General features: G+C 34.0%; 1 protein-coding gene and 1 long non-coding RNA gene across 7 annotated transcripts in view; one reads left to right on the forward strand and one right to left on the reverse strand.

Annotated features, from left to right (window-relative positions):
• The window catches only part of LOC128996802 (voltage-dependent calcium channel subunit alpha-2/delta-3-like), a 58,944-nt gene extending 44,618 nt beyond the window's left edge, over positions 1–14,326 (forward strand). For all 6 annotated transcript variants that reach the window (XM_054422278.1, XM_054422277.1, XM_054422279.1 and 3 more), the window contains 6 exons: positions 2,714–2,839; positions 3,381–3,495; positions 4,302–4,411; positions 6,175–6,326; positions 8,085–8,292; positions 13,899–14,326. In XM_054422278.1, the coding sequence (XP_054278253.1) occupies positions 2,714–2,839; positions 3,381–3,495; positions 4,302–4,411; positions 6,175–6,326; positions 8,085–8,292; positions 13,899–14,012 (825 nt within the window). In that variant the 3' untranslated portion in view covers positions 14,013–14,326. The remainder of the gene's footprint in view (positions 1–2,713; positions 2,840–3,380; positions 3,496–4,301; positions 4,412–6,174; positions 6,327–8,084; positions 8,293–13,898) is intronic.
• Positions 14,327–17,747: 3,421 nt separating this feature from the next.
• On the reverse strand, positions 17,748–20,205 carry LOC128997684 (uncharacterized). The gene is made up of 2 exons (XR_008491124.1): positions 19,942–20,205; positions 17,748–17,920 (listed from the first exon to the last, which is right to left on the reverse strand). It is a non-coding gene; the product is annotated as an uncharacterized LOC128997684 (long non-coding RNA).
• Between the last annotated feature and the right edge of the window lie 4,106 nt (positions 20,206–24,311).

The following is a 24,311-nucleotide window of genomic DNA, read 5'->3' on the forward strand; positions in this document are numbered from 1 at the left end:
AGCCAACCTCATATTCATTTTGTTCGGAAAGAACAGGAGAATCTAGAAATAGTAATATCATAATGATTTAGACATGATTTTTATCGGTAAAGTGAAAAAAATAAAAAAATTTGAATTTTTTTTTTGAAATTTCAAAAGCGGCCTCGGTAATTTTTTTCTACGGATTTTTTTATGGGAAATTCATTATATACATTTTGTAGACAATCTAATTCCCTACATAAAAATATATAACATGTTAGGAAAATATTTTTTTTTATACGTTTTTGGGGCGAAATATAATGACAAACGGAGAACCGAAAAAATTGAAAACCGTACAGTGTTAGTTTATGTTGTAAAAAATTCTATAATATATGTGTATACTAATAATGATATATACATGTTTGTAAAGCTAATGAAGTAAGGAATCAAAAAAAGTCATAAAGTTTATGGTAAAAATAATTTTTTACCTATAAACATACGTATATAAAATAATGTTTTTATATTTTAGCGATTTCTCGAGAAAAAAAATTTGCAGTACTTAGTATACAACTTTTGTACCAAATTTGTTTACTTCAAACCAACATAATAATCTTGTAGTGTATTCAATTACCTACATAAAAATGTATAACATGTTAGAAATATTTTTTTTGTAGGTACGTAATAGGGACATAATAATACAATAACCGCAAAACCGCAAATAAGTCTAAACTATAGATTACAGTGTTTGCTTGTGTTGTGAAACATTATGTAGGCTGATGATATGTAGCCTACATATTTGTAAAGCTAATGAAGTAAAGAATCCAAAAAAGTCATAAGTATGATGGTAAAAAGTTATTTTCACCTATGATTATGTATCAATTTGAGAACGTTTTGAATTTTTTGCGCATTTCGAGAAAATGGAGTGTACAGTATTTAGTAGCCTATATAATTTTTTACCAAATTTTTTACACCCAAACCAATATAAACATGTTGATTCATTTACCATTATAAAAATGTATAACACCTTGGGTAAATCATTATATAGCATATATAGCACCTCTGAATGTCAGAATCGTCATTTTTGGACATGATGCTAACAAAATACAGTAGTAGGCCTATTTAGTATAGGTAGGCTATAACTTTTTTACAAAATTTTTTACCCCCAAACCATTATAAACATGTTGTAGTGTATTCATTTACCTTTATAAAAATGTATAACACCTTGGGTATATCATTATATAGGTACAACAATCTCTGAATGTCAGAATCGTCACTTTAGGACATGATGCTAACAAAATACAACCTTTTATGAACACTATTTCACACAATTCAGTAATATTTATGCATGAAGATTACTGTTATACACACACACAACACTTCACTAACACTAACACTATGAACTAATAACATATTTAGTTATAAATCGCGGATAAAACTATTACCGGCAACAACACAAACAATGGCAATACAAGACAGCTGACAGACTGTAGCAGTAATGACTCACTTCCGTCGTCTACATGCGAGCATACAGAAATAACGCTGAGTGCAGGGCTGCCACTCTCTGAATCTAAATTTCTTCCTCTTCAAAATGATATATTATATGACTAGTAATAATAACTTTCACTGTATATAATTCGTATTTTCCATACTGTCACCAGACGACTGTTGGCCATTTGTTAGAAATTTCGAAAACAGCTGTTTTCATAAAATCGTACCGATTGTGCAATCAATATTTAGTTATAAATATCACTACCACAATGAAGATAAAATCAATGGCTATCCAGTGGTACCACCCGCAACATCCCAAGACGAAAATTACCCGAGCAGGGTAATGCCAAACAAGACGTGTTTTGCCAGTTCCCAAGTGTCGGCTGCAAAAGTCGTGCCGCGTCAAAATTTCATTTGATTTCTAATCGTCGTGACATTGTTATATACCTGCTACAGGGTTTGTTTATGTAATCAAATGAAAGTTCAGAATGTGATCGTTCGAATGGTATAAATATTATTCTCATCTGAGTTGATTGTAAGTGTTTTTTTTACCGTTAAAAAAATTTCGGCCCATACCGTCACCAGACGATATTGGCCATTCTAAGCATCAACGTCATACTGTCACCAGACGACGGTTGGCCACTGCTAGGGTTAATAATGCCATCACGAAGGAAAAAACATACCGGAATGAATTACCTTTTTGTCTACAGCTCCATCTATTGTAACCTTCGTTACAGCCGTTTCTGCATTATATTGCCATCATTATTCATTAGACATTAAAATTCAGCTGAATTAGCGTCGTCATAGTTTAAAAACACATCACAAACTATGATGACGCTACTTCAGCTGAATTTCAGCGTCTGATGATGGCATTATAATGCCGAAATGGCCGTAACAAAGGTTAGGAACTCAAATCGAGCTGTTGACAAAAAGGTAAATACCTATTTTTGATTATATCACAGCACAGGGGCTAAAACATGGATTTCAATTTACATGTTTCCCTGTTGTAAACTTTTGGTACTGTTTATTATTAGTATCATGAACAACAGTTATCCTGTTGTAAAGAAAATTTAATTTGTTTCATGTAATAAACCGTCCCATTTCAAAATGGTTTGTAATCTTCATGAACTTAAAAACTGAAATGTTGATATCATTCCTGATATTAGTAGTGTTCTTGCATTCTTCATTACTGCCAAAGCTAACGTTACCTTAGATGGTAGTTTACCTTGCCTTTCTAACATCTGGTTTCAAATTTCAATGTTTTTAGATCCACCCATTCGTCATGGAACAGCTAGTTGCCGAGAATGTTTACCGTAGAGTCCACATCTACGATTATCAAGGTGTCTGCTTTGCCACTCAACCCGAGAAAAGTGATTCCGTTGGTTTGAAAAATGTAAGTTTCCTTAAAATATCAAGATTATCCAAAATATAGTTGTAATTAGACAATTTTGAGTTTGGGTCTCAGTAGTATATGTGTGTTTTGAACTGGTTACAGTTTCATAACAGGTATTTTGAGGCAGGGGTTAGTGGTCACGATTTAGGACATCAATCCTAGAGGCTCGGTTTCAAACCTCGCCGATTTTTAATGTCTTTGTGGCTTATTTAGCTCTATGTGAAAAGGCGAAGACCTGGTGGAATAAAGCTCACCTTAAATTGTAGGTCTACATATAAAATAAACATTCTCTTTACAATTTTACAATTCTTTTAACTCCCTTTGCCATTCACAGATTTGTTGGTGCAGAGGGGTTGCCGATAAAATGTTTGCTGCACTTTGACAATTTTGTAAATTCCATAACACAAAATAATTTTTCTTGATAATTAGGAATTTTTCCAACTACAAGACTTTATAGTAATAAAACATAAATTAAAAGGTTTTAAGTGATAATTATTACTACTAATACCATCATGAAGTAATACAACAATTCTTGTTCTAGCCCCTGCACTATATCAGCTGGTTGGGTAACTGGATTGTGGCGAATGTGGTCTGGTTTCTGTTTGAGTTTAACTTCCAGTGGATCGGAACTCTGGGATTCTCTTTTCCCCCAGAGGGTAAGTCACTTAAGCACATATTAAGGAGGATTTTTGGGAAAGAGTTCTTCTACCAATAAAAGTTCAAGCCTAGAGGTTTAAGTCACATTTATTGTTATCATACTCTCTGAAGAAAATTAGTACCAGTACAGAAGAAGTCAGTACATTACAGTAAAAGCTCTTTTAACCACACCACATTAAACTGAAACCCGAGTTAACCGAAACCATATTAAAAACTGTAAAATTATTTGTATGCAGCAAGAATTTTCCACAGTGATGCGGGTAATTGGCTAACAGAATGTAATAGTGCAGACGACAATACACATCTCTTACCTTGATAAAGATAAAGTTCAAAAAACAATTTGCTAAAATGTATTTTGTGTATGTAGGCCTAGTTATAGATTTTTAGAATTCAGTTAAAAAATAACCTCTCAGGACTCGCCTTCTTTATTTCTGATTAGTCAGGGTTTTACTGTATTAGGACGAAATATCAGTGTTGCATGATTTTTATTCTTGATCCATTGGACCAATAGGTAACAAAGGAAAATCGGAAATAAGACATAACTGTCATCTATTGAGAGATAGAGGTTTTTAATCTTCGTAACTGATGACAAATCCAAGAAAGTTTGAAAAAGTTATCATAGTGTGAGATTCCCATGCCAGTATAGATTGAAAGTATACTTCTTAAGAGGTGGATTGAATGTTGTTGTACAGGTTGTGAGTTCTTTACAAGATGAAATTCAAAGTTTAAGTTTGGCCTTTGTCAATAAAAATATTGATTTGTAAGCTGTCAGCAACCATCTGGTGATTGATGATTTATCTTTCAGTTTCTGATGAGGAGTACATCACAGAAGGAGAGGAGGAAGAGGGAGATGACGTAGAACCTACAATGTCCATGCCTTCAGGCGAGAGCAACATTAAGGATGTTTTTGGCAAGGTACATTTTGTATTGTGTTCACCAGAGGGATCCTTTATGTAAGGAACCGTTCCAAAAATGTAATACAGTAAATGCATGTTTTTTCACTTGATTTTTAACCCTTCCTGGACAGGTGACAGATGTATCCGCTTTATTTGTTGTGAAAAAGGAGGCTTATTCTAAATTGCCCCACAAACCACAGAAGTATTTTGTGTGGCAGGTGGTAGTGTGATGGTCTAGCTACAAAAATTGTCACGTAGTTTAGCACAACCCAGAGGAACAGATGTAGCTTCTCTATTCTTCAGATGCGAGCAACATCATCCCCCAAACTCTCAAACGCTAAAGCATCTACAGTAGACTCCCTCTAGTTCGGCCACCTCGGGACCGGACCACTGGCAGAACTACAAAACAACCGGACCAACCGGATGTAGTAGAACCTCAATTATCCGGGGTGGGGCTACGGATAACTGAAAACCACGGTCAATCCAACATGGCATAAACACATATTACATACCCATAAAACCCCTAATACTGTATAAAATGGACGTTAATGTGATAATTAATTTGCATTTTACATAATCAAAATACAAGTAATAGTATTGCGCAATTGTGATGTTAAGTCATTAACATTGGTTCAGTAATCAGTAATCTAAAAACTGTAACGTTTAAAATCACGCTTACTCAAGCAAAACAAAAATTACACAACACTGTAAGTACAGCAATAAATCACGTAAGTACAGAACAATAGAAAGTCTAGTACAGCATGCTACTGCTGCCGTAGTCAGCGTAGGCTACTACTACATGTTGTTTCAGAACATAAGAATGACGATAAAAACATTAGATAAGTCATAAAACTGCATAAAATCATAGTACTCAGTCTTAAAGATAATAACGACAGTCGTAAAATAGGATAAAGATAACAATGGATGACGTAAAACACCGCTTATTCTTTCTTCTTTGTTCTTCAATTCTTTCTTTGGTTTCTCTTCATCCACACATTCAACAAGTTGCCATGGTTACCAATCACCCAATCACAAACAGTTGTGAGATAGCAAGCACACAGCTGACAGTTGTGTAAAGAGCAGATGATTGTCACTATTGTCAGTGCAAGCGGATAGCTTGTCCTTGAAGCTTACGATGGCTATTTCTTTGTTTTACCTTAATTTATTTTTATCAAATAAACCGTGGTGTTTCAAAAACAATAATGGGAGAACCTACCGCATAAAAAATGGTCCGAAATATTTAATTATACACTGCATTTAACATATTTGACTGAAGAAAAACTATTCATAAAATGTTCTTGGTATTTTTGAGGTTATGTAACATAGTATAGGTAAAATGCAACAATCCACCCATAGAAGCACCCGTCAACTAAACTGACATGAATTGTTTACTTTTATGGCCAGAAACTAAACATTCAAGTTGAATCCTGTCGATGGTCATTCGCACGTGACGATATGACTTGTCCCCCTGAGACCGGGCCGGACCATCCGGCGGCCGATCCAACCGAAGCCGAACTAGAGGAGTCTACTGTAGTCAATGAATGCTGTCTTACTGCTTTTCCTAGAAAATTGGTTGCAAAATATTTGATGCAGGATCTCAATTTTTTACTGCCTTGGATAGCAAAGGAAAATGATAACATCTATAAATAACTTTGACAGTTATCACCCAATTGTAGTTTTGTCTCTTTGTCTCTTTGTCTCTAGGACAATGGAACCTTAATATTTCTAGATTACTAATATGACAACTGACTAAAAGCGTACAAATATATTTATTATTGACAGGTTATGATCAACCGTACCCGGCCGGCACCTTGCACTATGGAGGTAGACCTGTACCAGCTGGTTTCCGAGAGAGAGAGAGCCAAGTCAGAGAGGGAGAGAGAAAGAGGGAGAGCATCTAGAGGTCAACCTAAGGAGAGGGACGTCTGTAGCCCGTGAGTGTTAGATGTCCTATTTTCACATCATTCACATAACTTCCTAGAGAGTTGCAGCATAACGTAGATAAGATCCACTGATTGGTACGATTTGAGCCAATAACCTCACTAGACCAGCTCACTCTGGTATTGCCATGTTTAAGTTGTCACCAGTTTTAGAATGAACATCAACATAAAATTAAGCAAACTGAGTACGCTGATCTAAATTACTAATTTCTGTGGAGTTTGGAAACTCTTTAGTTTTTAACCAATCAAAACTGAATGGACGACTTATGATAATTAATAGCAAGTTTTATTTTAAGTCACCTCAGTGGAACAAATTAAAAGGAAAAATAGAATTTTAGACTGAAGCACATCCCGAACAGCTCATTCACTTACATCCTTTTTTTAACAAATAATTGGCTACATCTGGTCTGTATGGATGAGATGTATTCTGCAATATCCAAAAGTCAATGGCGGTACTAACTAGAGAAATAGTTTATCTGAGTTGGTAACAAAACAAGACAGGTATCTCACTCCATTGTACACTCAACCTGCATTCATTTTCAGCTTAAAATACACTCACAAGTGTGCGTTGTTGTTTTATAAAATTTATTATTTAAATATTTGGTGATTATATTATAAGTTGGGTGCTCTCATGGAATTAAGTACAGAACCTCGATTCTTAAAGATGAATTCTTGTAATATTTATTTTAGAGACAACTTAATTGATCGTCTCCTGTGTCACAGCGGCCCTCTTTAGTCTTCGTAGCGGTTGGGAGCAGGAAGAACGAACATTAAAACAAGCGAATAGGGATCAACTAATTTTATTAATTATCGAATAATGAATAATGACTTTACATAACTACAAACACGATGATACAAGAAAATACAACTAACACTTTGTACTCGCGACTAACAGAATATTAAATGATTTTAACACTGAATTTAGAACGTACACGGACTCATAGAAAGAGTAAGAGAAAGAAAGGGCGCGAGGCCGCGCGCGGCGGACCTTACCGTCATTCGCTACATTCCGGCGCGATCTAAAGCTTCAGCATCGCCCAAGCGGAAGCGTCAGCGTGGTCACATGACCATCGTCAGCCAATCAGCGCACGCTGAGCGCTCAGCCCATAATTCAACGCGTGGACAGTTGCTTGACAGGTGCTGCAGCCAAACGATTACAACTGTCATTAATGAAACTAACTGAAGCGAGGAACCGAGTCTAGAAGTGTAACATTGTTTATCGCGGCACACGTGCATGCAGATTCAGCACATTCCAAGGCATATCCGGCCAGGCCACGACGTCTGGTTAGGATTATTGTAGGGTTACAAAGTAATGAAATGAATTGGAATATGAGTTTTAAGGTTCACTTGGAGACTTATGTGAAGTTAAATAAAATTCAATATTGCTAAATACGGTTGACACATCAACCTAGCAAATATTCGGTGATAGCCAGCGGGCCAGGTTTAGGGAGTAAGGCCAATCAGCTTAAGCTCAAAGTTAACAAATTACAACCAAATGAGGCAAATATGCCAGGCCGTCACACCTGCAATTGATGCGAAATCCTTGTTACACGATCACAATAGCATAGCAAGATTCCTGTTTAGAAAAGCTCGTATATTATTTTAATCTCGCTTAAAACAGGAATTTTAGAACCTTAAATTTATTGGTTACCAAGTATGAGATTTGACATTCAGTAATCCAGCCGGATGAATCTATCCTTGAGATTCAGTGGTGTCAGTTAGTGGGATTAACAATGTGTGTGTATGTTGCAGTCCGTTTGTTGTCCAGAGTATCCCCTCCAGTGATCTCATGTTGTTGGTGGTCAACGCCAACTGTCCAACTCATTCTTCTGTGTTCTCTATGAACGTGATCCCCAGTGAGGTAAATTACAACGGCACAACACTCAACTGCCAGAAGATCAAGTTCAAACACAACATGGACCGTCGGCGGCCTCCGTCATGCATCAAGGAACATGAGAAGGTTTGTAGACACTAGAACTAGGTAGTTAAAATGTTTAGGGATTTAATTAGGCATATTTTGAGAAGAGTGGATGACAAAGCAAGTGATAAAGAAAACTTAAGGAAGAGGACTGAGAGGGAGGCAATGGTGAAAATAGTGAAGCCAAGTGATGATAAATAGATAAAAATGCCTTTATTGATCAAGCGTTACTCAGTATAACTGCTGTTCAGAACAACTCTCGTCATATAATAACTAGCACTAACAAACAAATAAATAGATACAATAACAAAACAGAAACAAGAAAACCTAAATAATAACTAATCATGAGAGAACAATTCCTTAATTTTAACTATAAAAGATGGCAAGGCATATTTGTTTAAGCCAGAGGGGAGGTCGTTGTACAGCTTTGGGCAGAAGTACCAAAAGCTCCTCATTCCAAACTCAAGCCTCACTATTGGAAAGTAAAGCTAGAGACTTCCATGGCGGGTATTGCGTTGAGAGACCTCTTCCCGGAAGGAGAGCCTCTCAAGAAGGTACTGTGGCTCCTGTACGACAAGAGCCTTGTGCACCATGCAGCACGTCATGATCCTGCTAACAGTTTCTTCTGTTGTCATCCCTGCTACAGCTCTGAATGGAGAGACATGTTCAAACCGTTTGAGCCCAAAAATGAGTTCTTGCATTCGGTGCATGTCTTCTCTAGAGATGCTGAACCATAAGCAAGGAGACAATATGTAAACACTTTCAGAACTGCATGAGGTGCAGCTTTGCAGATTCTGACAGAGACTTCTGAACCTGTACAGCCCTCTCAGCCGCACTGCGAAGCATGTGTGACATGGCTGATTTGAAGAGAGTAGACACAACTGAGGAAGTAAAAGGAGGTCAAGAGAGGTGGAGGGGTTTTGAGGTGCGGCCAAATCTCTACTAGATATATTTGAGAAGCATCTCAGGGGGCTAGTCAGGAACCGATGAGAACCTATTTGCGAAGGAGTGTGGGGCGTGATGTCACTCTCTTTTCTCGAGGGAATACCATTACCGCAATGATACAAAGTGAATTCATCGGGGTTCGTGGCGTAGTGATTAGCGTAATCGACTAATATCCATAAGGTATCCAGATCGAATCCCACTGGTGACATTTTATGTGTCATTTATAGAGAATTAGTAAATTTAATGTAATAAAAGTTTTAAAACGTTAAAGCCCCAATAATCATATTGAAACACCCAAATTCTACAGGCAGGGGATATTAAATCCTATATTCTAAAACAAGCGTGTGTAATACAAGCTTTTATTTTCGACCAAGGATTTTCAATTTTTTTTTATATCATGGGGTATTTGGCCTCGAGAAATAGATTGAAGTTGGCCACAAGCCTGGGAAAAATCCAGTTTCCGTCCTACGGCCCTTGAAAGTGGCCATGTTATTGTCTATACCTTTTTGTAGCTGCAGTTAATAAAAACAGCTGATAGAGGTAGTTTTTACAATATTATAAATGCGAAAGTGTGTGTGTTTGATTGTTTGTTTATTTGTTTGTTTGTTTGAAGTTCTATCACGAATTAACTACTGGTCAGAGTGGGCTGAAAATTGGTATGGTGATAGCTCACATTCCCGATTAACATATAGACATATTCTTATCTCAAAAATCCTTTCTGGCTCCACCCCATTGGCTTTGGAGTTTCCCAAGTTAACATTACCTGAGTATTCACATAAGGAATGAAAGAATTTTGTCAGCTGTTTCAACTACACAAGTTGGTTCTATGATATTAAATTGCATCAAGAAGTTTTAAAGTTATAAGGTTTATAGGGTGCAGCACTATTATTTTTTTTGCATTGGATGACAATGGAAAACAGCTAATTTGAACCAACTAGCAACAAAAAGCTGTGATATACAATGAGACATTTACTTTTTTTATTGTTTAGGTGTAGTGGTAGAACATTATGGCTATGGTAGATATGCTATATTATAGCATACCGTAAATTAAAAGAATCAAATTTTCTTAAACCGTGTCCTCTCCCATTCCAAACGCAAAGCCAAGTATAACTGCAATAAGCATTTTATACTTACACCAACCCCGTAGGAAGGACGGGTACTCTGCTAGCGTATTTATAATGGTGTATTAAATAAAATGTTTTCTTTGAATTATAAAAAATGTGTTCACATTGATTACCGTATTTTTAGCTAAATAACTTATCCAATAAATTGAATGTTTAATTCAATCCGAGCAAAGCTCGGTCTCCTGGTACTATTATAATGAAACAGTGTATTTAATCTCTAAGGCCTAAAGTGATCCTTAGTTGACTCAAAAGTTTAACAGATAAAAATTAGCATGTAAAAATGTCACTTTCGTCCCAAATTGAACTATTTTTTTTGTTATAATTAACTATTCCTTTTGCTAACCAAGTCAGAAAAGAAAATTGTACATGTTATTTATTGACCTTTATAAGTGAGCTTCCAAAATGGCTTCCCTCTTGTTCAACTATTAAAAAAGAACAGTTGTTACTGAAGTATTTAAACATGTGGTTTGTTACGATCGAGCTAGTGAATAGTAGATTGACTATAATTATGAATACCTATGTTGGATACTCGCCAACAATGAAAATATCAACTACGGTACAAATTTTACAAAGCCAAAGTGAAAAACAATGAACAAGTTGTAGAGCTGATGACAACTTTAACGCCAGTTCATACTTTTTACCAGTGCTCGATTTGTGCTGGAATGTGGCAGTTTGGCATTCCGGTACTATCAAAAAGATAAAAATATTGGCATAAATAAGACATAAGACATAAGATATTTATTGCCGTTGATCATTTTTACATGAGATGGGCATGGTCAACATAAATATATACAGTCAATAACATCAAATAATATCAATAATATCGATAATAATCATCAATAATATCTAAATATATTTAAATTAAAACTAAAGTTGCAACTCCAGCCTAGTACCCAAACAACAGCTTCATAAACATTAAATTAATAAAATTGGTAAACCTCATCCAAACAAACAAAAGTTAATGCTTATCATTAATTTGAAAACTTAAAATATATTATCTATGTTGGTGGCCATAAACTCATTAATAGTAAAGAATGGATTGTCTAGAAGCCATTGATACATCTTGGTATTGAAGCCTTTAAGAGGAGTGGTGTGAGCATTATCGGGAAGCTTATTAAAAAATTTAACACAATTTACCATGTAAGAATTTCCAAACTTTGTTAACCTATGTTGCAGGATTTCAAGTTTGTTTTTATTCCTGGTATTGTGATTGTGTACCTCACGTCTAATAAAAAAAGAATTTAGATTTGTTTTTGTGAATATTAATACATGATAAATATACAAGTTAATAATTGTAGGAATCTTCAATTGTTTGAAAAGACATCTACTATGATCTCCAGGCCTGGCTTGACAAATGGTTCTAATTAATTTTTTTTGAAGAATCAGGGCATCTGAGACATTTGCAGAGTGTCCCCAAAGTATGAGACCATAAGCAATATGAGACTGAAAGAGTCCGAAATAGGCAGTCCTCAGATAGTCAGTAGAGATTATAGGTACTAATCACATTATAGTATATTATATTACTAGTCCTGAAAATAGGTGTTTACAGGACTAATGTGGTCGTTCCCGTGCGAGACGAAGTCGAGCGAGGGACTACCATACGAGTCTGGTAAACACATTTTGGACGAGTGACTTACGATATTTTACGCCATAGCCTACTACTCTAAGCTAACTTAACATTAAAAAATCCTTATATAAACCCACCGACTAAAGGAACAACAATAACTACTCATAACCAATAAGAATGGTTATGTTTTTGTTTATAACCACTCATAGCCAAATATAATCAGTTACAGTACAATAATACGTAATAAAACCCCATTTGATTAAGCTGGCTGCAGCTGTTTTCTAGACTAAATCCTTGCGGTGGAAGTTTGTTAAAACATTGTAGTGTGGGGTAAAATAAGTTTCAGTTCCGGAACCTCAATTTTTTACAAATCGAGGACTGCTTTTTACCTTAAGAATAAAAATACCCCCGCCGCAGCAAACCTGCCGTCTAAGCGAATTTCCATTTGGCAGAATAGATTTTCAATTGATCTATTTAAATAACATTAGGTTTAACGAGTACCTAGGTTTGCTGCTACAAGGAAACTAATAAAGTAGTGTGTTTTTAGTCAAATATTGATAGCTTACTATAAAATAAATAAATTTGCCAAGTTTGATCAAAATATATCCATAAACAAGCAAACTACAACATTTTACAATATTCTCCATAAGAATAACATGGGAATTTTAAATTTACCATTTTTTTAGTTTTCTCCGTAACCAATAACCGTACAAAAACACTTTGATATACTGAATTGTTTGTTTTTTTAAGCTCTTTAAGAAGGTTTAGAGAAAAATTGGGAAATTTTGTGTTTTGAGGGTAAAAAGTGAGAAAAACCAATTTTTACCCCATAAAACCCCCCATAAAACCCTGTTCCCATGGACCGATCATGCTGGATCGCGAACTCATTCAAGTTTATCCCGCCTTACACCTTCAAACCAAATTTCATCAAAATCGGATAAATAATACTCAAGTTATCGTGTTCACGGACACATATATATATATATAAATCTATATATATATATATATATATATATATATATACATATATAAAAATTTGAACGAATGGTGTTTTTGGCCTCTGGGGACATTAAAATGAAAAAGTAAATCGGTCCCGGGCCTAAGTCTTACCATGAGACCTACGGTAATAGCTACTTCCCTATAGGGAAATTCGCTAAAACCGATTGTCATACTGATGCAAAAACCAATGTTTTCAATAAATATGTTGCCGGTTTAAAGTAGCTGTTTTTCTCCCTAAAGAAAAAAATGAGTCGAGGACACCAGCTGTTCATTTTTCTGAATAATCACAGGTGTTAAAATGTTATTGCATAGTTATAAAAATGTTTTTTTTTTATTGTGACACATTGTATATTTTACATTAACTACTGTACTGAATGGATAGTTCATTGATAAAATCTTTCAATCGTTAAATAATCACATCAATATATATAATGTTATCGATTATAACAACTTTTACATCCTTCTAATAATCTCAACGTTTTGTTGTGCACTGAATATCAATGAAAAACATTCATCATCACTCTTTGATATTAAGCCAAATTTTATGAATTTGAATATTTTTTTAAATGTGTTGGCCGAAGAATACATTTTGCTTCTAGATAAGGGTATAAGTTTTTTATCAAGTATCAGGTTTTTTTTAAGACAGCAAAACGAGACAAAAATAAATATGGGAGCTAATTTATGAAGGTAAAACGTAAAACCCCACAACGGTTTAGTGATTTAGTTGGCTTAGATAATGGCAGTACCTAAGTATTTATGACAAAATATAGCTATTAATAACACTGGCCAGAAGTGTCTTTTTTGACTCTCCCTTATTATCCAACCTCGGCTTTGCCTCGTAAAACTTGAGCTTCTATAGAAAAGGGACTTTTTGTACCCTAGTTATGAAATATTCCTTTTTGAGTCCTGCGTAAAATGTAACAATACAGCTGTTTTCACTTTAGCAAAAGAAAAATATTTTTATTAAAAATAAATCCAGGTAACATTTTTAAATTGATCTTTCTTTTTCCCAGGAGGAAGACATCAAGCTTTGCGGACGAGGTGGGAGATTGACTTCCAACAACTCATTGGAATGGTTGTGCCTAATAGTTCTCTATTTAATAACTCTAGCGCTTAAATCAAGTTAATACCAAGCTAATTCCTATGTTTCAAACGTGACTGTGATATAAAATTTTACCGCATTCCAGCATTTCGATTAGTGCAATTGTGAAGCATTCCGGGCTGTCAGACTGCTAATATTCTTAAACCAACATTATGAACTAGCAAGGATGTATTGAATTTATCGATCTTGTACAAAGGGATTTTTGTTTCCTACTTTACGTTTTCCAACTGATTTTAATGTAGGGAAACCCAGGTTAAAAGGAAATTCCCCTACAATATATTAAAGAGAACCCTCAAAAGGTATTTAAACCACTCTTAAACTTTATAAGTAACATGTTTAGGTTAAGTTTCTTTATAAGTTTCATATAACTTGATCACTACATATTTAATCTAGTTAATTCTCCCACTAATGATAACAAGTTGGTAGTAGCCAGTCAAACTGTTTTCTATCCTAAAACTTGAATAGTTGATCCTTGTACTAGATTGGTTATACAATCCAACTGTTCAAAATAGCTCTGCATCAAAAGGTTCTAAACACGGCTAACTTTTTACTCTTTAGGTGTTAGAGTTTTAATACTAGTCCTCATGTATTTTTTTTTTAGTTTTAACATGTGAGTGCAAAAAACATATAATATCTTATTTTGTCTTTTATAATCTGAACCTTAATTTTATTATTTTGTTCAAAGGTAACAACCCGACAGCCCTTTAAATTTTAAAATTTGTTTTTTTATGAAGCAATTGATTAGAATGTGTAACCTGTTCCAACACAACTAGGAACATTTAAATCATAAACTTTTAATCATTTATCTGTTGTTATCGTTTTAATGTTAGTTATTTTGTAGGATCTCCAAATGGCATTGATTGTTAAAATGTTGGTTTTCATCTTAAATAATAAGTTTTAGAGTAAGATAATGATTGAAATTCCTGTACATAATTCATAATATAAATAGACAATGAATTGAGGCTAACTTAGTTAATTTCATAGTGCAAAACTTGTACGTTTCTCAAGGATGTTTGGTTTTTAAGAACATGAATACTCTGAAGTGTTTTTATATTATAAATATATAATCCTGTCCTCTTATGGATGCCATTTTAGTATAAAGTCATCTTTCCAATACTCTGTCCTAGTTTCATATTTGTTAAGAAGTATTTTATTTTTTATTACTGTGGATTATGTTGTATTATTTTTTCAGCTTATACTAAAACTATTTTATTGCTAAACCTTTTTATTTTGTGATGTGCCTATAAAAATATATTTCAAATCATTCAAGATTTGTATGATACATTCCAATCATAATGTAAGTGTGAATTATGCTATCTATAATGCTGAACGTTTGTTACCATTATTGTTATTTTATTCATTTTACATGAACTTGTTGTTATCACTTTTTAATCAAATTGTACAGTTTATACTATACACTAAAAATATCCTTAAGCTGTTTCCTTAAGATTTAAAAATATCTTTCTACCACAACTTGGGTGCTTTATGAATAAAATTTGTATCTTTTAACTCTTAAAATGGCAGTGTTATTGTTTGTGTGTGTTTGTTTATATTTTAATAATGTTATCGTGTTGGTTTACCTGTGATTTTAAGCTAGCTGATTTTAAAATGTTCACTTGTATATTATTGTTACCTCAAGACTGCCACTCCTATGATCACAAAGCTTTGTAAATTATTTGCTTTGTATTATACACGTTCTGTACATTTTTATGTTCATAAATAAAATATATTGGTTGTGCCTTTTGCCATTATATTTATTTTATCAGATGTAACCTTGTATTAACTCAAGCTACTTTTATTAAATAAAAAGCTACATAATTTAATCTGCCGTGTTATCCTGTAAAATCGTAATACACTAGGTATGTTGTTCAAAAGTTTATTGCGGACATTTTCCATCACGAATGTAAAAAACAATACACAACATTTCGGGATCTGGAATCTGATCCCGTCCTCAGGTGAAAAAAACTTAACTAACACATTACAACTAACAATACACAAACGCCCAACCTAAGTTGGAATACACTACAGAGGGTAGACGTAAAAAAATATGCACTGTATAGGTATCATACTGGTATCATACTAGGTATCATACTGGAGCGCATGATGGATTAATTTTATTTGATTTTAATTTTATTTATTTGTTTACTGCAAAATCGCCATTTTTACAATCAATTACATGCATAACAATTTGTGGATTAATTAATACTATTAACATGCAGTAAGTTTTACATCTTGCTTTTTGGTCATGCTTTATGAATACATGCTAATGATTCGCAACTGAGTAATGAAATATGACAAATATATATATATACTATGAACATACAACATTGGCAAACAAGAAAAAAAAATAAACATGCAATATGGTCTTGAAATTGAACTAACATTATCAGCCTGCTTCGCTAAATTCAGGATCAAAAAGGAAAACATCAAAAATTTGAAGATTTAACAGTGCAATAAAATATAAACCCTTAACAATAACAGGTATGAACAATGAGAGTGTGACAATAATTAATTATGACTAAGTGCTATTATGGTGAATGTAACAACATTGAGAGGAACATGAATCGAGATGAAAGGTTATCGAATATGAATTGAAAATTTAACAGTGCAAATATAAATTATAAAAGGAAACTTAACAATAACAAGACGGCAAAAAAAGGTGATGGTTTGACGATGATTGGACTAGAACCTGGAATTGGAATTATTGTAACCTTTAATTGATTATTTCTACCTTCTACAGAGAACTATTACAAAACAGTTTTTACTTTCTCGATAAAATTGAACAGCAAAATTATTTCTGGATAGGACAGAAAATTTGTGAAAGATATTTTTACAATATATATTTTTCCTACAGTTACCTAACAATGTACATGTTCTCTCACTGATTTGAGAAAGCAAAGTGGCCAATTCGCTCATCAGTGAGACAATGCTAACATTGTCTCACTCTAATTACTTTGTCTCACTCCAGATTTGCAAGGTGAATGCACGAAATAGTGAGCGCGTAACATGCAGGCAATTGCGCGCGAAATACGTTGGCAGCACTGGCTGTAAATCAGCTGGTCAGCTGTTGTACTGTTGTATTTGTCACTTCACATTTAATGTTATATTAAAAGTTCACTTCTGTGCAAAAATAGGTTATGTTTCTTCACCAATTTATTTGTTTTATGGTAACTGTAGGAAAAGTATAATGTGCAACTCGAGTTCAAAGTACAATTGCCTCACTCGAGAAACCATTCCTCATTCGCCTACGGCTCGTGAGTAAGGATTTCTCTCGAGTGAGTCAATTGCTCACTTTTCTCACTAGTTGCACAAATAACTATTTACATGTTAAATTGCTTGTTTTGACCCACTTTCACTATTGTGAAACACATACAATTTTTATGATTTTGATATATCATATTAGTTTAGTTATATTTTTGTACGCTACGCATATTTACACTATATTTGTTTGACTTGTGTGTAGAAGCATATGGTAGAAGTAAGTTAACAGTGTTGGAAGCAAGAATATTGTATATTAATTGTTTATAACATTTTTTTTATTTCTGGTCTGAGTTACCATTGAATATATACCCTATAGGGTATATATTACTGACCAATTTACTACCTCTAGTCTCTCAACGTTCAATATTTGTGTCAGTCTATTTTGATCGCCCTACCAGTGCATATAAAATGCCCCAATTGGTAGCAAACATATTAAATAAAGTCTTAAACTATTCGGTAGGGTACTTATACTCTAATGTAGGGTAATCATTTATTCAAGCATATGTCCAATAATTTTATTGGTTCAGTTTTTAAAAGTTATGCAATATTTGAAGTAGTTCTACAGTTTTGGAGAAGGCCTACGCAGATCATGCATGCTGGACCAATGACTTAATCTTAAGACACATTTCCTATCTCAGAAGCCATTATTTCCGACTGCAAGTCATTCCCCGACTGGAAAAACAATAAATGATCAATATTAATAAATATACAATTATTTCGTTAATATTCTAATGATTGCAAACCATTTTTTGCACAACATTATCTTGCTTAAATCTCAAAATCATACAAAACAGCTGTGAATTTGTTTCAAAAATAGGTCATGATTTTTAACAGTTACAAGCAATATTTTTTACTAGTGCACCTGTTGCTTGAATTCAAGCAAAATTGCAAAGTATTACAGGCATTATTTCAAAACAACTAACAGTCATAATTTCCTATGACCTAAAAGAGTCAACTCAAAGATAATGTAATCAATCACTCCACTCCAGTTATCGAAACTGAAAACGAACGCTCTTGTGTGTATCATGTTTACTATGAACAGCTGTAAAATACAAATTATTTGTCTATTTAAGAAAACACAATCTTTTCATTCTAAGAAATACATTGGGATTTTGATGGCCTTATGACAGAAATTGGTGAAAGAATTGGTCTACACAACTAATACTTAATTTTGACACATCATTTTGTAAAAATCCGTTCATTATTAACGGAGGATTAGTGTTTTGTAGAAAACGCCTTCATTTATTATGTGATAGTCTACAATCCAATTTTTCTGAAATCATTTATCACTTTACAAAAAAAAAGTTTATTGTCAACTGTATAGGTGAAATAGTTTTATAGCTGTGTGGCACTTTTCTTTCTTTATATTGCTAGCTACAGTCAATTTTGATCTATTAAAATCTTTTTAAATTTCATGTCCGGATTGTATAAATAGCACTTCAGCTTACGCCTCTCAAATCATAAACAACAGAGTGAATCTAGATGCCACAAATTATTGCCTGTTTGGTATCTACACATTTTTATGACATTCTACAGATCAGCGTAAATTATCTTCATTACTTTTCACTTTAATTTAGATTTGTTTGCTATTGAAAGTATTTATTTCTATCCAATTCCAATTGTCATTGTTGTGTACAGGGGTGAGCGAGCTGAAGTCCCTGAGGTCCCGGGTTCAAATCCCGCCAAATCACCAATGGATTATATCTAAGTGATAATGCCGCAATCCCAAGTCTAGCCTGAAGTAATGTGAAAAACAATCCCAGGCTCGTGCCTAGCGTCTTAGGACAAGAGAATAAAACAAAAAACCATTGGTCGCAGGGAGATAAAAATAGATGAAAACTTGTTTGTGGACAGATCAATGTACGTTTAAATTAAGTCCATGTAACACTAATTAAACAGGAACTAAAATAAATTATATCATTTCTCATCCTAATTATAGCAAAATGTCCATTAGTCTAATTAAGATTGATGCTACAAATATAACGCTATAACTTTTTTTAACGTTTTCTATTGGTTTTTTTTACATTTGGTCTAAAAGTGTTTTTCCTGTACTGTGTACTAAATTCAATTTATTTGAATCTATTTTTCAAAGAAATATATACAATTAATTGCTGATGTTTAGCAATGTATATGTGACAGTGACATGTTAATAAGATTCAAATTTTTTCATGCTGGATGAATGTAGCCAATACAAAAATATTACAACAAGCTAAAAGTTGTGAAGTTACAAATTATTTCACAAGAGTAACACTTGATAAATTTGTATTGAGTTTCTTAATTATAAACACTCAAAGACTTGTGAAAGAATTAATTCATTGTAAACTTGTACGCATAATTTCATTCCATGCTCCGAACACAAATTTGGAGGGGCTAGGGGTGTGTAGCTAGTGCTTGCTTAGCATCTCGGACTTAGGTGCGGGAGGGATGTGCTCAATTCCTGGCTGTTCACAAAACATTTAATGCGTTTGGACCACTTTCCCTTCAAAACGTCTGACTTTACTTCATACAAAAATGCCACTGGCGTATACACTAGAGAGGAAAAAACCATTTTGCAATTGAAAATTTTACTGCAAGCTGGTTGTTCATGAAATTTTACCAAGTAAAAAATCAATTTAGAAAAGTAAGAATTTACAATTAGCATCACATATTTTATATTAGTGAGAAGTGGGTAAGAATGGTTTAAAATCACTTACTGTTCCAGGATTGCTATCTTTCAAAGAACTTGACCACCAGAACGGGTTGAGCCAGAAAAAATAGCGGTCAAGCCATGCCCCAAAGCCTCCATCAGAATCACAAGCGAAGGCGACATTAATGGAAAGAAGAAGAAAAACTAGGAGAGTTTTCATAGTTAGACGTAAAGTAGAAAAATGAATTGTAAAACTGGTCAGGAGTTATCATCTATTATCCTCGCAGTTTTAACAATTAGCCGTAGAAAGCAACATGTGTTCTGCAATTAATTGCTGTGACCTTAATGTGGAATGTAATTCTCGTTATACTCTTTTCATAAAATTTAGGCGGTTTGGAGGAAAGCGGAAAAAAAATCCACCCCATCCATCTCACCGTAATTTTGAAACAACAGCCAACAGCTGATTTATGAATTGAGCTAAAAAAAGTGGAGGGGTAACCCAGGAAACCATCCCCTTAACCCGCCTAAATTTTATGAACCGACTTCAGCTTAGCTTTTCCTGGTAATAAACACAACATAAATCCCCCACATAATCGGTCCCGAGTCTTACCATTAGACCTACCGGTACGGTAATAGCTTATTTCCTATTTGAGAATTCGCTAAAAGAGCAGGAGATGTACGACCCCGAATTGTACCCCCCTGGAATTGTACCCCCTGCCAACATCAAATTATTTCTGTACGGGATGGAATTGTACCCCCCGGAATTTTACCCCCCTCTTGGACAGGTAGCTTGGCTTGTGTACAGGCTGGAGTTGTACCCCCCCCCTGTTGTAGTTACATCTTTCAATAAACTTAATTGGTATTATTAAAATGAAATAGTATCAAATGCCCTCTAAAGTTACATATGTTTGATTTTAATCCTGTAAAGAAAATAGTGGTTGTACTAAGGAAATATGATTGTGAAGAGATTGTCCAAACATTTGGCTTCACCACTTTACTTCGCCCCGGATCATATGGATATTTTATTCATTTTCTTAAACCATGATCAACTGGTTTACATTATTGCCTAGTTTGTTTTATAATTCTGTTATCCAATAACTTAAAACCTTTTCATAAAATTTGAGTTTTAACCTTCCATAAATTTAAAATTTAACCTTTAGCCTTCGAAAATGCACAAGACAAAGCCTGAAGTCAATTTCCAAACATCGTAAGTAGGCCTTTTTAATGTTATACAATCTAATAGATAAAAATATAACAATAAAAAATACAATGTTACGGATCCAATGAATGGTGTTTTGCCTGTGTCTCTCGCGAATGTAGTATATTGTTGGTACGACTAATACTAAATATGGAGTCCATTTTATTTTATAGTAATAATTAATTATTGAATTTTTTAATGATTACCGTAAAGCAGCCTTTTACATAATTTTTACAATATAAATTCAGCTCTACACTTAATCCGTACGCAGTGAAAAAGCTTAAAATCACATGTTAAGTGACAAATTTTACTATAAGTTTTAATAAAAGCAAACAAAGACAAAAATAATTACAATAGAAAATATTGTTAGTACATTATATAAAAGTCCAAGTGGTCAAATTAATAAAGGTTTTGTGTTTTCAAGTCTATTCTAAGCTTGGATTTTAACGCATATTATATTATAATTTATTTTCGATGCCAGACACTTATTAATCACAGTCAAATGGTGGGAGGGTACAAATCCAGGGGGGTACACTTCCAGGGCGTACATCTTCTACTGTCACCAGGGGTTACAATTCCGGTCTTTAGAAGAAGGACTAGACTGACAGGGGGTACAATTCTATATATATCCAATATATATCCAAGATGGCTGACAGTATCAGTAATCTGTGATTTTGCTCCTTAATAAAGTCTGTTTTGTATCTCTACACAGTGTTTTTCTCAAGAAAAAAGTGTTAAGAGTATATTATTACATACCTTCTTACAGAAAAGTTATAAATAGGGTGAGTGATTACACTAAACTATTTGGAACATTGATAAATTCTGACCGATGAGGTAATCCCTCATGATAAGACTGGTCACAAGGATATTGAGAACGGCACAGCCGGCACTGCTTATCTCTGACAAGGACAAGGTTCAGTTCCGTCTAATTACTTGCAAGTTTGTTTACCTTTACGCTTTACTGACAATATCTCAGCAACTACTTGTAATCTGCACTGTAAATTGAACTTTTAAGTTTACACATTAAATTGATTTGTTTTATACAAATATACAAAAAAAATATATATATATAATAATTTATTAAATAAATAAAATTGTTAAAACAATCAGATGCAAGAATATTACTTGCATTTTTCCTCTTAAAATAAAATATCAATTTCTTAATTGTTTTGAAAGACATACAACCATAGACTAAGCAACACAAGTAGACTCCTCATCCCATTGTAAATTTTGAAGCTTGTTTTTCATGTCTAGTTCATGTACGTCCACACTGATCGCTGGGGTAGACCACATTTTGTTTCTATTATTTTAGGGTTATTTTTATGATTTGTGCTTTACTATTTGGTTATATAACTAGGGGACCAGTTATTCTTTATGATTAAATCGTTTTATATGATTAAATGAGGTTTTAAATGACTGAAATAACAAGAAACAAATTGTAAACAAAACATAACCTCTACAGTTGGACGTACAGAACAAACAATAAAATTGGCTTCAGCTGTTCCATAAGATGACAAATCTACTAAGGGAGTATGATTTATCTATGATACAACCTACTTATGAAATGATTTGTTTGGATGGGAGTAGCGTTCCTAAAGGATGGCAAAGAAAAGAAGTTTTGAGAAAAGCAGGATTATCCAAAGGAAAAATAGATATTCATGTGGTGTCGCCAAAAGGAAAAGTTTTTCGATCCAAAAAAGAGTTGACTAAGTACATTACCGAAAATAAACTGGAACTGAAAATAGAACATTTTAATTTTTCTACAAAAAACTTCCGACAGATATAAGTTCAGATGACAGTCAAACTTCTAATACTGATCTAAGCCCCGCACCTTCTGACACATCTAAAGCAACAAATACATCCTTTAGTTTTGACAATTTAACAAGTAGCTTAACCATGCAAACTTTGGATTCTTATGTAATCACTATAAACAATGACAATGTTTTGAATAGCCAAGACCGGATTCGAGAGGAGTTGCTTGGTAAAAAGTGGCTGTCTGACATTTCTCTCCAGCCATATTTACAACTGTTGGATGACAAATTCCTTTACAAAAAGGACTGTACCATAATAAATCCACTAATCCTTAATGGTGTTAAAAACTGTCAAGATTTTCATTATTTGCTTGAGCCCTTGCATATTAGTAAAATGAAAATATTAATCATGGTAATCAATGATTCTGATCAAGTAACTACCTCAGAATACAACACTAGTGGTTCACACTGGAGCCTTCTTATTTACAATAAAATAGTAAATAAATATCACTATTTTGACTCCAGCAAAAGTTATAATTTAGAATCTGCAAAGAAAGTAGCAGATAAAATCTCAGGTTACATTGGAGAAAATGCATTGAACTACGAATTTATTGAAATGCATGGACCTCAGCAGTCAAATACATGGGACTGTGGTGTTTTTGTTTGCTGGCTTATAGAGTCTATTGTGCATGACATCGTAACTCAGGAAACTATCAACTTAGACTTCCTCCAAAATGTTGTACTCACTGAATCAGACATAGTTTCCAAACGATCCCATATAGCCTATGTACTGAGTAATCACTTTGCAATGAGCAGTGATTTTTTCATGAATTTCATGCTTGACAAATCCCATAAATACCCCAAGATACTGACAGCACTTAAACCTACACTAATAAGTGAAACAGTTTGCAATAACAATGTAGCACAAACCTTACAGCCTTTGGACAACAAACTTAGTTGCAATACTGAGAAACTTGTTGCTAGCAAAGAGTCTACCTCCCAAGAGAGTAAAACCCCATGGACAACAGTTACCCCAAGAGGACGAAAACCTTTCACGCCTACACATTGTGATACGAGCAGTGACATTCAGCAAAATGAGGTTATTGTATCCAAAAACCCCTTTGAAATATTAAGCACTCAATCAGACCTTAACCCCCCCACACTATCAGCAGCGACCGAACTGAGTACATCTACTAATATAAAAATTCCAAATAAAAAACAACCCAAGCCTGCAAAAGTAGTCAAGCCAGATAACATCAAATTGACAAGCAAGACAAAAAAACATAATTTAACAATTGTGGCTGATAGTCAGGGGAGAGATCTGGCTAGCCATGTGACCAGTCTCACCAATGAGACTTTTAATGTGTTTGGACACATAACACCTGGAGCTTCGTTTGAATATGTGGTGAACAAAACTAAAACTATGTCACATTTGAAGTCATATACAGAAAATGACTGGATTTGTTTGATTGGGGGATCAAACAATGT

The sequence above is a fragment of the Macrosteles quadrilineatus genome, unplaced genomic scaffold, assembly GCF_028750875.1.
Source record: "Macrosteles quadrilineatus isolate MER2022 unplaced genomic scaffold, UCM_ALF_1.0 Scaffold_6__1_contigs__length_79288215, whole genome shotgun sequence".
Taxonomy (NCBI): Eukaryota; Metazoa; Arthropoda; class Insecta; order Hemiptera; family Cicadellidae; genus Macrosteles; species Macrosteles quadrilineatus.